Below are 21,188 nucleotides of genomic sequence, written 5' to 3'. Positions count from 1 at the left end.
GTTTCCGGATTCCTGGCGCAAAGCAATCGTTCTTGCCTTTGCTAAGCCAGGAAAGGATCCAAAAGTCACTACTAATTATCATCGTATTGCTCTGACTAGCTGTCTGTGCAAAATCCTTGAGAGAATGGTTGGTTAACTTTCGTTTAATGTGGCATTTAGAATCGAATGACCTTCTCTCTAACATCCAGTGCGGCTTCCGAAGGAACCGATCCACTCTGGACCATCTTATTACATTGGAAACATCCTAAAACATGAACATTTGGTGTCTGTATTCTTTAACATGGAGAAAGCGTATGACACAACTTGAAGATTTGGCATCATAAAATATTTGCATAGCCTTGATCTTAGAGGGCATCTCCCCATTTTTATTGAAAACTTTTTAGCCAATCGATCTTTCCAAGTTCGTGTGGGATCCTCACTTTCTCGTCTCTTCTGTCAAGGGGATCAGTATTAAGTGTCACGCTTTTCACCATCAAAGTAAATTCCATCAACTTCCTCCAACTGTAAAAAGTGCCCTCTATGTTGATGACTTTAGCATATTTTGTCAGGCATGCAACATGAGGGTTATAGAAAGACAACTGCAAAAGCCATTGATCGCCTAAATTACTGGGTTCTATCTAATGGATTCAGGTTCTCGCCGCAGAAGACCGTTTGTGTACACTTTTATCGTAAGTATAATCTTCATCCTGAACCTGAATTAAGGCTCGGACAGAATGCTATTCCAGTAGCAGTGGACACAAAATTCTTGGGTCTCGTATTTGATAAAAAGCTGACCTTTCTGGATCACATCCTTCAACTCCGCACAAAGTGCACAAGAGGCCTGAATATTCTGTGTTTTCTTTCTCTCTCTCTCTCTCTCTCTCTCTCTCCTCTACATCTTTGGGGTGCAGACCGATGCACCCTACTACGCATTTACTGAGCGCTTGTACAATCCAGATTAGATTACTGGTCCCTGGTATACAATTCGGCCAGAGACAGTGTACTTCGATGGCTGGATCCTCTCCATCATCAGGCCCTCCGTATCGCTATTCGAGCATATCGAACATCTCCTGTCCAGAGCTTATACGTCGAAGCAAACGAACCACTGTTATCACTTCGACTTAAGCAGTTGTCTCTAAAATACGCTTTAAAAGTGAAATCCCTGCCAGACAATCCTACGTGGCCATTTGTTTTTGAGCCACGATGGGAAAATTTGTACATCACCCGTAAGACTGCCAATCTTCCTTTTGGTATTCGTCTCCAAGAGTTACTCAAAGAACTTAAGATCAAGGTAGACAAGGTTGCCCAAACACCAAAGCAACCCTTTCCATCCTAGCATGCTCATGTTCCAGCATGTGACTTCACCCTTAAAAATTGGGGAAAGTCGGACACTCGATCATCTGCCAACCTGCAGTTTTATTCATCACACCGAGCTAAACATTTTGACTTCACTCCAGTTTACACAGACGGCTCGAAGTCGGAATCATATGTGGGATCTGCTGCTGTCTTTACAGACACTACTACATTGGAGGAGATTCTCTCTGAATGCAGCATATTTACTGCATTCAGCAGAAGATTCACTTTCTCCATAAACGTGAATATGATATCCGCTTCTGCTGGATTGCCAGCCACATTGGGATTAGGGGAAATGATTTGGCTGCCACCGCAGCCAAATCAGCAATTCCCAATAATAATTGCTGCCTGTCAGTCCCCTATACAGACTACAGGCAAATAATACACCAAAAAATATACTCTCAATGGCAGGATTCATGGAATAGACAGACTACGAATAAATTATATTGTATAAAGCCTGTAACTGAACCGTGGCAGTCTAGTCTGCACAGGAGAAAGTTGTTCTAGCCCGGACCCGCATAGGACATAGTCATTTGACTCATTCATATTTGCTGAGGGCTGGTGATCCTCCTATGTGTGAGTCCTGTGGCACAATTTTATCAATCAGACACATTAATTGACTGTCCAGATTTTAGCAATATCCGTTTTACCGCTTTTAATCATCTGACTGAGCCATATACACTCAGTCAAATTTTATCCAACAATGACAATGTGTCTGCTGTTTTTAGCTATTTTAAGTCACTAAAGGTTTTTACTTGTATTTAAAATTTACATATTATTGTTATTTCTTTATTGATTTATCTTTTCTACATTTTATACCTTTGTTATTTTTTATCTTGACATGGGGACCTAAGTAATTAGGGTAGTGAAAGCTTAAATTTTTATATATCACCTGGTTTTGGCGCATTATAGCCTTAGTTGCTAATGCGCCAATAAAATTTAAACCAAACCAAACTAATCTACCCCAGGTGCCTTTTTTATATTTATCTTCAACAATTTCTCCTCCACTTTCCTCTCAGTAATTACAAAATCATCTAACTCACTGCCAGAGTTTAATTCACCTCTAGCATTCCCCTCCCTGAATAACTCCTCATGTGTGAATGTAGATGCAAAATACTCATTTAGTTTGTTAGCTACCTGAGCAGGATCATTAACAGTTGAACCATCAATATTTACATAATATTGATGGTTACAAATTACAAAATCATCTAACTCACTTTGTAATAATTACAAAATCATCTAACTCACTGCCAGAGTTTAATTCACCTCTAGCATTCCCCTCCCTGAATAACTCCTCATGTGTGAATGTAGATGCAAAATACTCATTTAGTTTGTTAGCTACCTGAGCAGGATCATTAACAGTTAAACCATCAATATCCAGTTGACCAATCTGATTCATCCCTTTCCTTCTAGGGTTTACATATGTAAAGAACTTTTTGCTGTTTTTCTTTGCATCCTTTGCAATCTATTAACGTAATCTATTAAAAGCGTATTTTAGAGATTTCTCATAATCTGCCTTTGCCTGCCTAATCTCCTTTGTGACTTAGTTACAGACCAGCTTATATATATATCATAGGTTTCCATGTCACCCATTAATTTATATGTATCTCATACATTTTTCTTCTCTGCCACATGTCTCATTAGTTCATCTGACATCCATTTAGGCCTAAACCTTGAACAATATTTCTTTGTTGGTATGTAAAGCCTAGTAGCTTCCAAGATTAATTCTTTGAATGCCTCCCATTTTGAATTTGCTGTTGGTAACATCATCAGCTGGTCCCACCATATACAATTTAAATACTGTCTCAGACCACAGTAGTCGCTTTTACAAAAGCAAAAATTTTTCCCTTTACCCCTGATGGTAGTTACCTTTTTGAGTAAATCCCACTTCAACACACTGTGATCACTGACATCTAGTGGTTCCTTTATCTGCAGATTCTTAATGCATGAAAAATCACTACCGATAATCAGATCAGGTGTACTGCTCCCTCTAGTTGCCTCCTGAACATGCTGATGTAGAAAACAATCATGCAATAAATCCACAAAAGCCTTGCTAATGTGTGAATGACCAACCGTCAAATTCCAGTCAATATCTAGGAAATTAAAATCTGTCATTATAAGACTCTCTGATTTACTGGCCTACTCTATTTCCCTGTACAGTTTTTTTATTATACTCATCAGAATCATTAGGCCTATAACACACTCCTGCTCTCAATTTTGATCTCCCAGTGCTTATGTCACACCAAACTGACTCGACACTGCACTGTCCAGCGGTGTCGACTGGCTTCACTTACTTGGATTTTATGTGTTTCTTAACTAATAGCATAACCCCTCCTCTCTTTTTGTCCTGTCTATCCTTTCCGTAGGTGTTGCTCTCCCCAAATTCCAGTTCTGCATTCCTTATATCTGTGTGACACCATGTCTCTGATATCCCAACAATATCTGCCTTTGATGTTTTGAGCAACACCTCAAATTCATAAAATTTATTTACCAAACTTCTGGCATTTGTGTATACACAAGTATACATTCACCTGTTCCTATTCTTAGCTACCCTAACACAACCCATGTGTTTACTTGTACCACAATGACTCCCAGCAATGTCTGAAATACCCTGCATTTTGTTTTCCAGGCTGCTGCTCATTCCAGTAGAAGCAGCGCAAGAATCACTTTCCCCTCTGCCAGCTGCTACTGTTAATCTATTAATCCTTGTATCCCCCCCCAAGCTAGCAGTTTTCCGACTGCTAGTCGACACCTAACTCTGCCTCAATATCATCAGCAAATATTCTTGCACCCTTTCTATTTAAGTGTATCCCATCCCTGTAGAAGTCTCTCCTGTTAACGAAAACAGACCATGCTGAAAAAATTTCTGCCCCCCCCCCCCCCCCCCCCCGAGCCTTGCACAATCTTTTCAAGGCCGAATTGATTGACAAGGCTGTCATCATATACTTCATCCTATTCTGCTGGTCTCCTACTCTTAATCTTACTTCCAACGTGTACAACAATATCACCTTTTGTGCCCTTAAAAGATGATATCTGCTCTACAACATCATCAAGGTATGTCTGCCAGGGGTATGTTTGCCCCTGGCAGACATACCCTGGTCCTGTTCCACCTATCCTTTTTACACACTATGTTTCCCGTTTCTCTGACAATAGAATCACCGACAACTACTAGTTCCTGTGGGACCAGGACATTCTGCCTTAGGGGTTGCCGCTATGTTGCTTGATGATCAAGTGCAAGCTCTTGCATTGATGTGGGCAGCTGGGAGCTTGATGGGACCCTCAATTTAGATCCTTCGAGGGCATCCACCCTGTCCTTCAAGCTCTCATATAGGCCCATAACAATTCTGAGTTGTCACCTGATTTCCTCACACTCCTTACATCCACACACACACACACACACACAAAGACATTCCCCTTGGCAGTATCATGTTCCATACCTGATTGCTCCACCAACATCAGCAAGTAGTGCATTTTAAAAGGCTGTGATTCAGAGGGCAACTGCCCCCCTGAATTCTCCCCTGAGCCACAGCACTCCCATCAGCTTGAGCCTTTTGCTTTGCTGCTCTGGTCTGAGTCATGATTTCGATTATCTAAGGCTCATATTCTGTTCTGTGTTCTTTCTTATTGATTTACTAGTACACTATCATTTATTGATATAATTGTTAAGAAAAGTAATAGTCTGAATTAATCTCTGAGCAAATTAGGACTGAAACTGAAAATTTTTGTAACAGTTTTTGTATGAATTAATCTTATTTCCTTTATTATTTTATTAAATTTATCACTTGTTTACTCATTTTTAATAGATAATATTAATCACTATTGTATTTTTGGATACTGAACTTTTCTTCTGCTTTGCATATGTATTGTCGAAAAATAACTCCAGACTAAATTAAAAGAATAAAATATTAAGAAAACCATGTCTTAGCAAAATAACTGAATTTATGACTTATTATATTCATAGATGCATGTCATCTTGTTTATAAAGGTTCTAATAACACTGATATATATATATATATATAATAATTAAAATAGAATTTTTGCCAGTAGCATGGCAAGCCAGTAGAGTGAAAATAAACTGAACCAAATAAAAAATAACAATAACGGAAAATATAAGGGGGGAGGATAAAGAAGGAGAGGGTCTTGTTGAAGCATCGTTCCTAGAATAATTTAGAAAATAATCCAATTAAAAGAAATTTAGCGGCGCCCTCTCGTAGTCACCTGTTTTTGAATTATGTGAAATCTCAATAAGGTGGAAATGTAGACTAACAACATTACATGACCAAATAAATTAAAAACAATAAAATTTTATTATTTTAAATTTATTTGGTCTAATAAAAATTAATAAAATTTTATTATTTTTAATTTATTTGGTCATGTAATGTTGTTAGTCCACGTTTCCATCTCAGTGAGATTTCACATAATTCGGAAACGGGTGCCTACTAAAATTCTTAGGGGATGCCGCTAAAATTCTTTTAATTGGCTTATTTTCTAAATTATTCTAGGAATGTTGCTTCAACACTACCCTCTCCTTCATTATCCCCCTTTATATTTTCCGTTATTGTTATTTTTTTATTTGGTTCAGTTTATTTTCACTCTACTGGTTTGCCATGCTACTGGCAAAAATTCTATTTTAATGATTATTATTATGAGAGCATGTATGTAGTGGACTATGCTTTTCTGCTGCCACTGATGTTAGCTTTTGTATTATTGTACTATTTTTTCTTGTTTATTTTTTATTAATTTTTATCTCTATTTAATTTTTGGATTAACTGGATTATATATATATATATATATTTTTATTTTATTTTATTTTTTTTTTTTTATAGGCACAAGCATTTAATCAAGAAATCCAGGATCTATTAATGTGGCTAAGTGATATTGATGGTCATCTTGCAACGTCTAGACCTGTTGGCGGATTGCCAGAAACTGCCAGAGAACAACTAAGTCATTTTATGGTATGTACACACATACATACGCACATGATAAATCATTTCTAGATGTTAAACCAGCTGGTAGATGGTGCAGACATAAATTATAAAAATATTAGGAGAAATTAGCAGAGAGTAATAAATTTATATTACTTTCCATTAGAAAGTAATATAAATTTAGTGGTACAGACATGATTTATGCCATCTACTGAATGAAATATGGATATATGCACTTCTCTAATAGAGAAATAATATATGTAATTATCGAACAGTGAGAGAAGAGAGAGAGAGAGAGAGAGAAAGGGGGGGGGGGAGAGTATTATATGTTATTATCCAAGAGAGAAGTAATATATGTAATTCTAAAAGAGAAGTAGGCTCATCTTTGAGCAAATAACTAATTAGGTATATATGGGCCACTAATCGAAACAATGCACAGAGCCCCACAAAATGAAATCTGTAAATTCTATACACAGAATGCCACTTATAGATAGTTTTTCCTTATGTATACCAAAGTAAAAAAGTTTTGATAATCTTGCCAGATTTGTATCTGTAGTCTTTTAGTTTGGTTATAAGGTAATGCCACATTATTAGGATTCAACATCTGTTGCTTGCTGCACTTACTTAACAGTTCATTATTTCATTCTCGGTTTATGTTGATATATTTACATTTAGGTGTATTATTCAAGTACTACCCACACCTTATATATATTGTTTCATGGTAACTATTCCCCAGTATTTATTAATTGAAAGTGCTCTAAAATTTTTTACTGTTAATTTCTAATTTTTAACTATTAATTATATCTTTTTATCATCCATTTTAAGTCCATATGTTATCCCTGGCTCTTTGTTGTATTCTGTGCCCTTCTGTACTGATTTACCTGAACACCATCTTATTCGATGGACAGTTATACTTTAACTACCCCAGGGGCTCACATCTGGTGAGCATGGCTTGGCACACCCAGGGTCCTAAGCTGGATATCATCATTCTTCCTTTCTTGGTGATTCCTTTCTACTTCTGACTCACTCTCTCTCTCTCTCTCTCTCTCTCTCTCTCTCTCTCTCTCTCTCTCTCATTGTAACTCGGGAATTTTTTTTTGGCTGGTGCAGCATAAGCCTCAGGCTTCCTTGCACCATATGGCTAATAATAATAATAATAATAATAATAATAAAACATTATCAGACCCAATAGGTCTGATAAGTGTTAAAGATAGTACTTGACATATGAGTGCTGCTTTCTGAATACTCTTCTCATATACTTAGCTGTTGCCATTTTCTTATTAACTATATTTCTAACTTTTCTTACTATTAGTATTAGTAGTGGCAAATGATGCAAGAAAGCAAGCTTATAAAGAATCAGCTAGAAAAAAATAAATAAAACACACTTCGCCCATCCATAACCTCGAAGAATTTGTCTAGGTCTTCCTTGAACCTTGAATTCATTCAAACCACCCACTTCCACAACAACAGAAGTTTGTTCCAAAATTCAGCCACCCACTGCTGAATGCAAACTTACACACATCTATCCCACAGCTTGAACCATCCATCCTTCCTCACTTCACTTTATGCCTGCTCATGTGTGTGATCTCAGAAAGAGGAAGAATGCCATCAACATTTAGCCTACTCAATCCATTCAAGGCCTTAAACACCTCAATCAAATCTCCCTGCAGTCCCTAGCCACCAGATACTCAATTTGCAGAACTTAAGCTTTTCTTGCTAAGAGCATCTTTTGTTCCGTTCACCAATCTGGTTGCCTTCTCTGCACCCATTACAGCAGATCTATATCCTTCATAAAATTAAGACTCCAGACCTGTATACAGAACTCAAGATGCAGCTTAACTATTGCCTTTACATGTGAATAATCACTTCAACCCTGCTAGTACAGTTCCTGTTATTATTGACAAAAACACCATTAGCTGTCCTGGAAGCCTGTCTGCACTTTTCTGAGAATTTTATATCTGATTGCACAATTAGCCAAAATCTTTTTATATCCACTTTCTGAGTGAAGTAAAACACAGTTGTTATGTTAATCTGAGCTTACTACTCATATGCAGTACCTTGCATTTACCAATGTTAACTTCAACTACCATTGTCTCAGCTCAACAACGTAATTTTCCTAGATCTTCTTGCAGCAGTTCATCCTGATTATTGTCCTTAATCACCCTACAACCTTTTGTATTAAGCTCAATATACTTCATCAGGAACATTAATAATAATAATAATAATAATAAGAATTATCATTAATAAATATTTAAAACAACAATGGGCTAAGAATTGAACCCCGAGAGCCTCCATTAATAACATTAGTCCATGAAGAGCAGTGCCCATGGATAACCACTCTTTGTCTTCCCCCACTCAATCATCTCTTTATCCATAGCAGTAACTTGCCCTTAATGCCATGTTGCTCTTTGTGCAGAAGTCTTTTTTGTGTAACAGTATCAAAAGCATTCTGAAATCCAAGTATTTATGATATCATCCTTTGTCACTGCATCGCAGTATCCAGTCAGATTGGTCAAAACAAGACTACCCTTAAAAAACATGCTGTGACTTCAGCATAATTGCATTCCTATCTAGATGATCCTGCAATTCTTCTTAACCAGTGACTCTGTTATTTTCCTGTGTGGAGACATTAAGCTAAATGGTCTGTAATTACTCATTTAACCTTTCATCCCCCATTGTGAATTGGGGATACATGAATTGGGGATACAGTTACACATCTCCAGTCCATATGTACCTCTGCTGAATCCAAGAATGCTCTCGTAATTATTGCTAAGGGTTTGCTGCCTCCTGTATTATAATTGGAAAGATTCCATGCACTCCAGGCATATATTTTATATTTAGCTTCAACAATTTCTGTTACTTTTCTTTCTGTTATCACAAAATTATTTAAGTGTCCATTCGATTTTGATAAACTTCCGGCATCCCCTTCCCTAAAGAATCCTTCATGTGTGAATGTAGATGCAAAATAGTTATTCAGTTTTCCAGCAGCCTTAGCAGCATCATCAATGATTTACCCTTTTGATAGCAAGTGGCCCAATGTGATTCAACCCATTCCTTCTACTGTTAATACACTGTGACATCACTTGGTAGTTCCAGAGGAATGACTCATAGATGCTCAGATTAATTTTACCACTGAAAGGGCACACCCAGGCTTGATTTGTTTTAATGCTAGAATACTGTTTTTGAGCGAATGTAATAAACAAACTGAGATTCTGTTTTTTTCAAGTGGCAATAAAGGTAGAAATGTACTGTGATTCCATTCTTTCTCCTATTCATTGGACATTTGAATAAAAGATAAACAAAGAAATCTGTGCTGCTGTCCTTCACATTCTTTTCCAGAAACTTTTCATAATCTGCATTAGCTTGCCTAACATTACTTTGTGACTTGATTACATACTAATTTATATTTACCATAATTTTCTGTATTACCTGTTAATTTATATGCATCCCCCATGCATTTTTCTTTTCTGCAATGTGTCATCAGTTCACCTAGCATCCATTTAGGTCTAAACCTTGAACAGTATTTCTTAGTTGGTATGAAAAATTGGTGTGACCACTGCTGGTAAGTTGGTAAATTGGTTTCTTAGTTGGTATGACAGCTGTTGTCATTCTCAAGAAACAAAAGCTTCTCCCTTACCCTTGACAGTAGTTGTCTTTAATGAAATTCCACATTAGTATACTGTGATCACTCCCCTCGATATGGGCACCTGTACGTGGTGAGGGGGACCTCCCAGGCTCTGCTTGCCATCCAAATTAGAATTACTGAAATCCAACGCCCACAGCCTAGGTTCCAGGCTATCATCAGTGGGCTCCGGTATGTTTGCCGTGCACTGCGACCCATGGAAATTTGGAAAGGGGGATCCAGGTGGTTGAGGAGCCCAGCTTCAATGCACCACTTTGGCCCCTGCTTCAACAAGGGGGGTGGTCCTGGCAGGCTGGCTAGGATCAATCGGCTTGTAGGCTGACCTGCAAGGGTCAACCATGTCAATGCCATGCCCTTACCCTCATGGTCCAAGGTACAGGATTCAGGCTGGCAGTGCCATCCCACTGCCAGCCTGAATCCTGTCCCTTGGACCATGAGGGTAGGAGCATGCTGGCAGTGCCGTCCCACTCCTGAGTGCATTTATTGTTTGCCGGGTAGTGGACATCCCTTTGGGCCCTGTGGTGGGTGGGGAGCCTGGGTACTGAACCACTTCAAAAACTTCATGAATCCTGATAAACATTACCCCAGGGGCTCATGTCTGGTGAGTATGGGCTTGGCACACCCAGAGCCTTGAGCTGGATATCATCATTCTTCTCTTTCTTGGTGATTCCCTTTTACTTCTGACTCCTGGTCTCTCTCTCTCTCTCTCTTTCTCTCTCTCTCTCTCTCTCTCTCTCTCTCTCTCTCTCTCTCTCTCTCTCTCTCTCTCAGGGTAATTCAGAAATATATATTTTTTTTTGGCTGGTACAGCATAAACCTCAGGCTTCCTTGCACTATATGGCTAATAATAATATTTCTTCAGGGCCCGCAATGCAGTCCCTAACTGAAAATCAAAACGATGATATAGACAGAGCCAATATAGCAAAGCGGGTACAAACTGAAGAACTGTCAGGTTCCACACCACGATTCTTAATTATTCATTCCCAAACTGGGAAACCCATTGGAAAAATGTCCCCCTTCTTTATACAGAAGGGTTTGCCCCTAAATCAATTAAGAGGCTTCATTCTGGGAACCTCTTAATTCAAACAAAAAGCGACAGGCACTCATAGCAGCTACTCCAATCAACATTGATCGGTGGCATACCAATAATGACACCACACGGAACACTAAACTCATTGAGTCATCTCTGAGTAGGACCTTCTTGAGGTCACTGAGGAAGTAATATGCATCGAACTAAAATGAGAGAGAGTGGTAGCTGTGAAAAGAATTTCCATGTGTAAGGATGGGAAGTTGGTACTAACTAGAAACATCATCCTTACATTTAACTCTCCAGTATCCCCTAACAAGATAAAAGCTGGGTATATAAATTGTAATGTCATGCCATACATTTCAAACCCACTGCAATGTTTTAAATGCCAAAAATATGAGCATTTGCAGATGGCCTGTTGTGGAGTGACCGCTTGTCCTTGCTGTGAAAAAGACCATTAAAGCACTGCATGTACAGCAGCCAAACCCACTCGAGTCAACTGTGGAGTTGAACACCATGCATACTCCAGGGCATGCCAGCAGTGGAAAGAGGATAAAGAGATACAAAAGCTCAAGGCAGAGCTGAATGTATCCTATCAGGAAGCAAGGAAAGCAGTCAAGCCTACATAATAGCAAACTGCCTACATATGTAGAAAAAGTTGCAGGGAAACATTCCATTGGAACACAAACTGATATGTCTATCCCACCAAAGGAGCCATTCACTCCTATTGCAAGCTATTTATTGAGCTTGCAAAAAGCCACACAAAAACCCCCTGACAGCTGCCACTCCAATATCAATACTCCTAGCACTCCACTGATACCAAAACAAAGTGGGAAAGAAAAGCCACAAATACCTGAAGTGCCACCAATATCACAAGAGAAAATGGATGCTGAAGACAAGGAGGTATCAGATGAGTCAGTCCTGGAACTCTTTGCCAAAGAAGAAGAAATGGATACAGGCCCATGCCACACCCAGTCTTTCCAAAGAAAGAAAAATCCAAGACTGTGAAAACAAAGCCCTCAGTCCTTAGGAAGCCACCAGACAGACCACGAAAATCTAAATAATGACACCAAAAATTTTACAGTGGAATTTCCATGGATTCCATTAGAATTGTGATGACATCAAGGCTCTCTTCCATAAGCACCATCCAACATGCTTTTGCTTACAGGAGACTTATTTAAAGATAAATGAGGACCCTCGCTTGCATAACTGCTCTATTATTAATCAAGACAGAGTTGGGGTTGGACCTGCCCATGGAGGAGTCGCTATTCTTGTGGGTAATAACCATACCCCTTTTCAGGGTATGCCACTTACCACCAGCCTGGAGGCAATAGCAGTTCGTGTAACAGTAGGGGTTCTCTTAACTGTTTGTTCCATCTATCTGCCACCTGGGAACGACATCCCCCAGGCAGACCTTGATGATCTCATTCAGCAGTTGCCACCCCCCCTTTTCTATTACTAGGGGATTTCAACAAAATTTTTTTACTGAATCAATCATTTCAAGTTTGTGTGGGGTCCGTCTCTCTCTCTCTCTCTCTCTCTCTCTCTCTCTCTCAACTTTTAGCCAAGAGGAGGGAGTCTCCCAAGGGTCAGTTCTAAGTGTTATGCTTTTTGCTATCAAAGTTAATTCTATTACTGAAAAACTTCCAAGTGTAAAAAGTTTCTTCTTTCTTGATGACTTTACCATATTTTTACAATCATGTAACATGAGGGTTATCAAAAGACAATTGCAGCTTGCTGTTGGCCATGTCAAATTTTGGACAATCAGTAAAGGTTTCAGGTTCTCAACTCAGAAGACTGTCTGTGTACACTTTTGTCACAATCAGAACCTGCACCCTGAACCAGAAATCGAGCTGACAAAACATTATTCTAGTAGCATCTGAGACAAAATTCTTGGTGGCTGATTTTCGATATTAAGGTGAGCTTTTTACCTCATATCCATCAACTGTGCACAAAATGCACATGGGCACTGAACCTATTGCATGCAATCACATTCAATAACTGGGGAGCAGATTGCTGCACTTTATTGTGCCTCTACCATGCACTTGTCCAATCTAAATTAGTTTATGGGTCCCATGTGTATGCATCTGCTAGAAACAGTATACTTTGATGGCTAGACCCAGTTCACCATCAAGCCATCCATATCACTACTGGAGCATTCCGAACAACCCCTGTCCAGAGTTTATACATCGAAGCAACTGAATCGTCACTGTCACTCCGACAAAAGCAGTTGTCACTAAAATATGTTTTTAAACTGAAATCTCTGCCAGACAACCCTATGTGGCCATCTGTTTTCAAGTCACAATGGGAAAATCTCTATAATGCCCGTTGGACTGCCAACTTTGGTATTCTCGTCCAAGGGCTGCTCAGAATGCTTCGAATCACGATAGACAATGTTGCCCAGTCACCAAGGCAACACTTTCCATCGTGGCATGCTCACTTTCCACCCTTCAATTTCTCCCTTAACATTGGGGGAAAGGCAAGCATCTCACCATCTGTCTACCTACAACTCTGCTGCTCATCTGTGGGATCTGTCGCTGTATTCCCAGCTAGCACAGTTTCTCAGAAAATTCCAGGAGTGCAGTATGTAGACTGCAGAGTTGTACGCTATTGAGCTAGCCTTGGACCATATTAAAACTAACGTTTATCAAAGGTGTATGGTTTACACTGATTCTTTAAGTGCATTACAGGCTTTATTCATAATCAGATATAATTCCAATCCAGTCCTGTTTGGGGTGCAGCAGAAGTTGTTTGCCCTTTGTGAATCTACAATTGATATCCTCTTCTGCTGGATCCTAAGCTACATTGGGATCAAGGGAAATGATCTAGTAGATGCTGCAGCCAGATCAGCACAATCCCAAAGCATTCACAGCCCACTATTCTGTTATACACACACTCTATGGGTAAGTGATAAGAAATGCATTACACACCCAGTGGCAACAACTATGGCATGGAAAGTCCACAAACAAGCCATATAAAATCAAGCCTGTACTCCAAAGTTGGCAGTCTAGTCTGCACAGGAGTCGTAGAGAGTAAATTGTTCTGGCTCGCCTCTGCACATAGTCATCTGACACACTCTTTTCTGCTGAGGGCTGACAACCCTCAGCAGAAAAGAGTGTGTCATACCTATGTATGAGTACTGAGATACCATTTTAACTGAATTTCCACATTTTAGACATTAACGATGTATATCTTTTACCACTTTTAATCGTCTGACTGAGCCCTATACACTTAGTGAGATACTCTCTGACAATGACCACTTGTCAGCTGTTTTTAACTATTTAAAACTGATAAACTTATTTACATCTCTTTTTCACATATACTATATACTGTTATTTCCTTTTGATGTTAAAAATGCCTTTACCAGCGTTATTAGGAATAAAGCGTTGTGTTACTTAGAAATCATTATATAAAATCGCCATGAAACCTGGTGGACATGTTGTACTGGACATTAAAAACGTCTTTTCTTGGGTGCATGCATTGTACTTGTTGCGTGCAATGACTCAACAAGTATAACCGTATAACATCACTGCTCAATTGTATGCAACAAGTGCAGTGACATGACAAGTACAATTCAGCAGTGACTGCTGCATTATACTGTTATATCATCATAACATAATGATTAATATGTGAGTGACTGTGCCAAAATCTACAGCCCAGCATTTGAAGGAATATCATGAAAGAAAGGGAAGTTGGACAGAAATGTGAATCCAGATGAAATTGAACAACAGTGTTCTGTTGTACCTGGAACTTCTGAAATTGCCCACAAGAAAACTCAAGCTCAAAAGATGAAGGAATATCATGAATTCAAACTGTTCCGAATCATAATGAAATTCAACCACAGAGTTCTACTATGCCTGATACTTATCTGGAATCTAAAACTCCAGCAGAATGAATGAAGGAATATCGTGCACGAAAAAAAGCATAATTATTAATGGCTAATAATGAGATTTCTGATTACATCCCTATAGTGTCTACACAAGTTAACACTGAGTTTGAAAAACTAGTGTATGAAAACCCATTTGGATTTAGTTGTAATATTTGTGATCATTTATGGTTTCAATTAGATTTAAAACCATTTCCAACAACTCTATATGAATTACTTCAAAATGAATTTCCTTTACAAGAGGTGAGTACTTTCATGACGGGTAATACATGTCATACTTCATTGAAAGAGTACCAACTATGGCCATGTTGGTATCCTTCATTGAAAGGATACCAACTATGGCCACGTCAAATGGATTTATATATCCAACATATCCTACTGATTTGCTGCCACTAGATGTTGTAACTGAGTGTTTGATATCACCACGATTACCCTTTGTGCAAATTTGTTGTTTACGTTATGATCATCGGACAAGTAATAAATGTACCAGTTAATGTAAATACGATGGATCATCAATTACGTAGAGAAAAAGATGACAATTATGCCATTAATATACATATAAAACGAAGACTCGTACATAAATCATCATATCTACAAGGATGGGTGCAGAAGAAAATAGTGAATATATGGTTACGGTATTTGATAAATTCACCTTTGTATAAATTCTACAGCATAAAAGTGAGTGACAATTTCTTGGGGACAAATGATGATAGTGAACAGGAACATTTAGATGAAATTGTGAAACCTGTCAAAAATGATGATGAGCTATTGTTAATTCAACAAGAAACATTATTATGGTCTGAAGATAAATATTTATGTATAGCATCGGATCAGAAATCATCTCCAACAAGTTTCATATTTAATATACACACAGAAGAACTTTCTTTTCCAGCTATATATTTGGGACATGCATGAAAATTTAAAAATGGATTAAAAATTACTCCCTTTATGATGGCATCGAGTAAAATTTGTAGATCTGATCGTCGTGGAGTAACTCCCCAACATTTACTATATACGAAAATTATGTGAATGCATACCACAGAAAATTTGCAAATTGCATTTAAATCAGTAGGAATAACAGCTAACATTCTATATTGGAATTGAAAGAATTTATAAACAAGTCATTAGTCTAACTTGGCATTTCTAAAATGAATTCCCAATTGAGCATATTATTGGAGTCAACGTAAATGAGATGTGTTTGCCATGATTTGTCATTTAGATATAATTCAGATATAAACTAACTGGTCTGTAATTACTCGTGTCACCCTTCGATCCCCCTTTGTGAATTGGGGATACATTTGCACATCTCCAGTCCATGGGGACTTCCCCTGAGTCCAAGAATGCTCTCATAACTATGGCTAAGGGTTTGCTTAGTTGCTTTGCCACCTCCATTAATATAACTGGATAGATCCCATCCACCCCAGGTGCCTTTCTTATGTTTAACTTCAACAAATTCTCCTCCACTTTGCTCTCAGTTATTACAAAATCATTAAGCACCCTGCCAATTTCATAACCTTCTGTAATTTTTAAACCTTAATAACTCCTCATGTATGAATGTAGATGCAAAATACTCATTCAGTTTGTTTGCTATCTGAGCAGGATCATCAACAGTCGAACCATCGATATCAAGTGGACCAATCAGATTCATCCCCTTCCTTTTAGAGTTTATATAAGTAAAGAAATCCTTGCTGTTTTTCTTAGCATCTTTTGCCAAAGATTTCTCGTAATCTGCCTTCGCCTGCCTAACCTCCTTTGTGATCTGATTACAGATTAGCTTATATCTGCCATAGGCTTCTGAGTCGCTTGATAATTTATATGCATCCTATGCATTTTTCTTCACTGTCACAAGTCTCATTAGTTCATTTGATAACCATTTAGGCCTAAACCTTGAACAATATTTCTTAATAGGTATGAAATTTTTAGTAGCTTCCACGATTAATTCCTTGAATGCTTCCCACTTAGAATTTACTGTTGGTAACATCGTCAATTGATCCCACTGTACAGAATTTAAAAACTGTCTGAGACCATTGTACTCACCTTTATGGAAGCAAAAACCCTTTCCTTTACCCCTGCTGGTAATTATATCTTTAAATAAATCCCATATCAGTACACTGTGATCACTGCCACCTAGTGGTTCCTTTATCTGCAAATTCTTAATACACAAATGATCACTGCTGATAACCAGATCAAGAGAACTACTTTTTCTGGTTGCCTCTCGAACATGCTGCTGCAGAAAACAATCATCCAATAAATCCACAAAAGTCTGACTAGTGTGTGAGTGACCAACCCACAAGTTCCAGTCAATATCTGGGAAGTTAAAATCCCCCGTTATAAGTCACTCTGATTTACTAGCCCATTCTATTTCTCTGTACAATTGTTCATTGTACTCATTCGAGTCATTAGGCCTATAACACACTCCTACTCTTATTTTTGCTTGCAGTGCTTATGTCACACAAAACTGACTCAACAGTGCGCTCTTCATCTATATCAACTGGATGCACTTCTTGTGATTTTATGTTTTTCTTAATTAACAGCATAACACCTCCTTTCCTATCCTGTATATCCTTTCTGTACACATTGTACTCCTCAAATTCCAGTTCTGCATTCCTTATATCTGTGTGACACTACATCTGTGCTATCCCAACAATATCCGCCTTTGATGTCTTGACGAACACTTCAAATTTATTTACTGTTCGTCTAGCATTCGTATACATGCAAGTATACATGTACCTATTCCTAGTTACCCTGACAATTCCCATATACCCACCTGTTTCATGATGACTGCCATCAGTCCCTGTAACCCCCAGCACCCCTTGCTCCAGGTCGCTACTTATTCTAATAGAAGTTGTGCAAGAATCGCCTTCACCTCTGCCTGCAGCTACTTTTAACCTTTTAGTCTGTGAATCCCCCCAAGCTAGCGGTTTTCTGCCTAACCTAACACTGCCTCGATAGCATCAGGAAATATTCTTGCACCCTTTCTATTTAAGTGTATTGTATCCCATCCCTGTAAAAGCAGTCTTTCCTGTTAACAAGCACAGACCAGGCTGAAAAAAATTTTACCCCTTGAGCCTTGCACATTTCCTCCAGGGCCGAATTGATTGACAAGGCTCTCACCATTTACTTCCTCCTATGTCTGGCAGAATTGCAGACACTTTCAAATTTAACCCTAATTCATGACTTTTTTGCAACATTGACCTAAGTAAATCTGCAGATCTCCTACTCATATTGTCATTGGTGCCAACGTGTACAATAATATCACATTTTGTTCCCTTAAAAGATGACATATGCTTTACAATGTCATCAACTTTTGTCCATGGCAGACATACCCTGTTCCTGTTCCATCTATCCTTTTTACACAATATATTCCCATCTCCCTGACAATAGAGTCACCAACAGTAACTAGTTCCTTTGGGACCAGTGCATTCTGCCTTTGAGATTGCCGCTGTGTTGCCTGATGCCCAAGAGTGAGCTCTGACGTTGAGTTGGGCAGCTGAGAGCTTGACGGGGCCCCCTCATATTAATTTCTTCGAGGGCATCTACTCTACACCTTAAGCTCTCATAGTCGCCCAGTAGAATGCTGAGTTGATGCCTAATTTCTAGACACTCTCTGGCACACACAAAGACATCCTCCTTGGCTAGATCATGTTCTGTTCCAGAGAGTTCGGCAAACGTTTCACAAGTTGCACAATTTTTTAGGCTGTGATGCGTTGGAGAATTGCCCCCCCTCAGTTCTCCCCTGAGTCACAGCACTCCTGTCACTTTGTGCCCGTTGCTTTGCTGCTCTAGTCTGGGGCATGATATTTTAAATTAATAAGATCAATAAATTTAATTAATTGATTGTCAATACTACGCTATCTAATAGAATCCTAAATGCAATAATGCGTATATAATTATACGTTATATAATTATATGTTAGAGCTGCCTAGTTACCACAATTAAAAATTTGAATTCCTTACTACTCTATGCAAAAACAATGGCTGCAAGATTCGAACGAAATAATGGTTTTACTTATATTAAGTAGTAATCTACAAAAACTCTTCATCTAAATTAAAGCTAACCAGCTTAACAATAACTATAAGACTACGTATAAAGTACAATATAAATTAACAATTAGGTAAATAAAAAGGCAAACACTTATCGCTTTTTCGGAGCCTGTAATTCACAGCTGTAATTTTAAAAGAGAGTCCGCGCCCTCTCTTGTTTAGAAGACCTTTATTCCAAACACGATCGAAAGCCTTTGATATGTCAAGAGCAACTGCTTGTATATCACCGAACTTTTCCATTGAATTTGTCCATAAATAGGTAACAGAAGTTAGCGGTTAATTGATTTCTATATTACTTTAAAAAGAGTAGAAGTAATTGCAATGGGACGATAATTGGATGTGAGGGATTTGTCACCGTTTTTTGGAACTGGCTACACATGAGCAAATTTCCAAGCAAAAGGAAAAACACCTTTGAAATAAAAAAAGTGAAAAAAGGCAGCAAAGAACAGGAGCAACTTCAGGAACACTTTGAGAACAAGTGGAGAAATACCATCAGGACATGGACTTTCTTAGCATCAAGATTCGTCAAAATCCTTCTTACATCCTTTTGACGAAAGACCACAGGAGGCATTGAATGGTTGTTGTTATTTGGATTTTAGGAGCATTAGCAAGTAAGGCCATATTGCTCCAGGAATATGCGGTGGTCAATCCCTGACCTTTCATCCCCCATATTTGGTGGTCACGGGCTTGAACCCCGGTGTAATCAAGAAGCACGTGCTACACACTGCTGCTCCTGCCCACCTGGCTACGGAGGCGTCGCATTGAATGGAGCATGTTGGAAATGGTGAGAGTTGTTTTACCAAGATCACTAATACACGAGTTGGAAGTAAAATGGGAGGGGTGCCCCCGTAGCCAGGTGGGAAGGAGCAGCAGTGCGTAGCACACGCTTCTTGATTAGACCGGGGTTCGAGCCCGTGCCCACCAAATACGGAGGATGCGGAAAGGTCAGAGAATGACCACCGCATATCCCTGGAGCAATATGGCCTTAGTTGCTAATGCTCCTAAAAAACAAACAAACAAACAAAATGGGATGCTAACAGGTCAGCTTTCTACTTGGCTGAATTGACAACAGAACCATCTAGTTTTGACAGAGGTGGGAGCAAAGATGGGCAAAAGTTGCAGCCAATAGCTTTGGAAAGAGAACAGAATACTCAGCTACCATTAGGGCAAAAGCAAGCTTTTTCTACTCTATTCTTAGCCTGTTCAAAATCTAGTTTGGACTGATTAATAACTGCTTTACAATTGTTGCGAGCTTTGGTGTAAGCAGAAAATGAAACTGAAGAATTGGAAACAAGCCAATTACGATACACAATGTCCTTCTCTTGCTTAGCACATTTATTGGAAAACCAAGATTTAGATGAGGGACGAGATTTTAAAGTGCAGTATGGAATAAAAGATTCCATTCCTACAAGAATAATTTCACTGACACGATCTGAGCAAACGTTGATATCAGAAGTTTTGAAACAGTAATACAACCAAGGAAAAGAAGAAAAAAAATATTGCTGGTCATCCCATTTTGCATTCTTGTAATGTCAAACAGCATGAGGTTGAGAATAGCCATGAGATAAAGGCTCCATTGGAGAAGAGACAATCACCAAGGCCGACCGGGCTAGCCGAGTGGGTAAAGTACCTGCCCGGCAACCCAAAGGTCGCGGGTTCGATTCCCGCCTCGGGCTTGGATCAAAGTAATGCAAAAACCTTGGGAGGTGCAATATGGCCACAGAAGCCGATGCGCCAATAACTACCAAATCAAAAAAAAAAAAAAAAAAAAACAAACAATCACCAAGTTGTGATCTGAGGTACCTAAAGGACCACACATTTCGACCGTGTACTTAGAAGGGTTGTTTCTGAGAAAAAGATCAAGCGTATTGGCTGTATGATTAGGATTGTCCGGTATTCTTGTAGATAAATGAGCAATCTGTTCAAGGTCATTAGTAATTGAGAAAGCCTGAGCATCTCGACCAGCTGGGTTGGTGTGACTAGAAAACGGAAGCCAGCTGGAGTTGTGAACATTAAAATTACCAAGGAAAATTACCTCACTGTTAGGAAAGCTGGACTGGGGAAAGTCAATTTGCAAAGAGAGGAAGTCAAAGAGTTCCAAGCGATTAGTGGAGTTGGGAGAACGGTACAGGCAACAGATCAATTTGACACAATGAGATAGAGTGATTTTAAGCCAGAGAAGATCGAAGAGAGGAAATTCCAAATTACCAAGTCTCTAACAGGGAATATCAGAATGGACATATGCACAACTATCACATTTGAGGCAAAAGGAATCATACAGCGAATAATTCGAGCAACTGGGATGAGCAGTAGTTGGATCAACCGATACCTG

General features: G+C 38.8%; 1 protein-coding gene across 1 annotated transcript in view; it reads left to right on the top strand.

Annotated features, from left to right (window-relative positions):
- Positions 1–21,188, top strand: part of shot (dystonin-like protein short stop) — a 1,739,701-nt gene that overhangs the window by 1,324,570 nt on the left and 393,943 nt on the right. The window contains exon 71 of the mRNA XM_090380932.1: positions 6,159–6,287. Coding sequence (XP_090237058.1) covers positions 6,159–6,287 — 129 coding nt within the window. The remainder of the gene's footprint in view (positions 1–6,158; positions 6,288–21,188) is intronic.

This window comes from Mastigoproctus giganteus, chromosome 9, assembly GCF_048544385.1.
Source record: "Mastigoproctus giganteus isolate SK-2022 chromosome 9, ASM4854438v1, whole genome shotgun sequence".
Taxonomy (NCBI): Eukaryota; Metazoa; Arthropoda; class Arachnida; order Uropygi; family Thelyphonidae; genus Mastigoproctus; species Mastigoproctus giganteus.
This window is presented reverse-complemented; position numbering and strand designations above follow the sequence as displayed.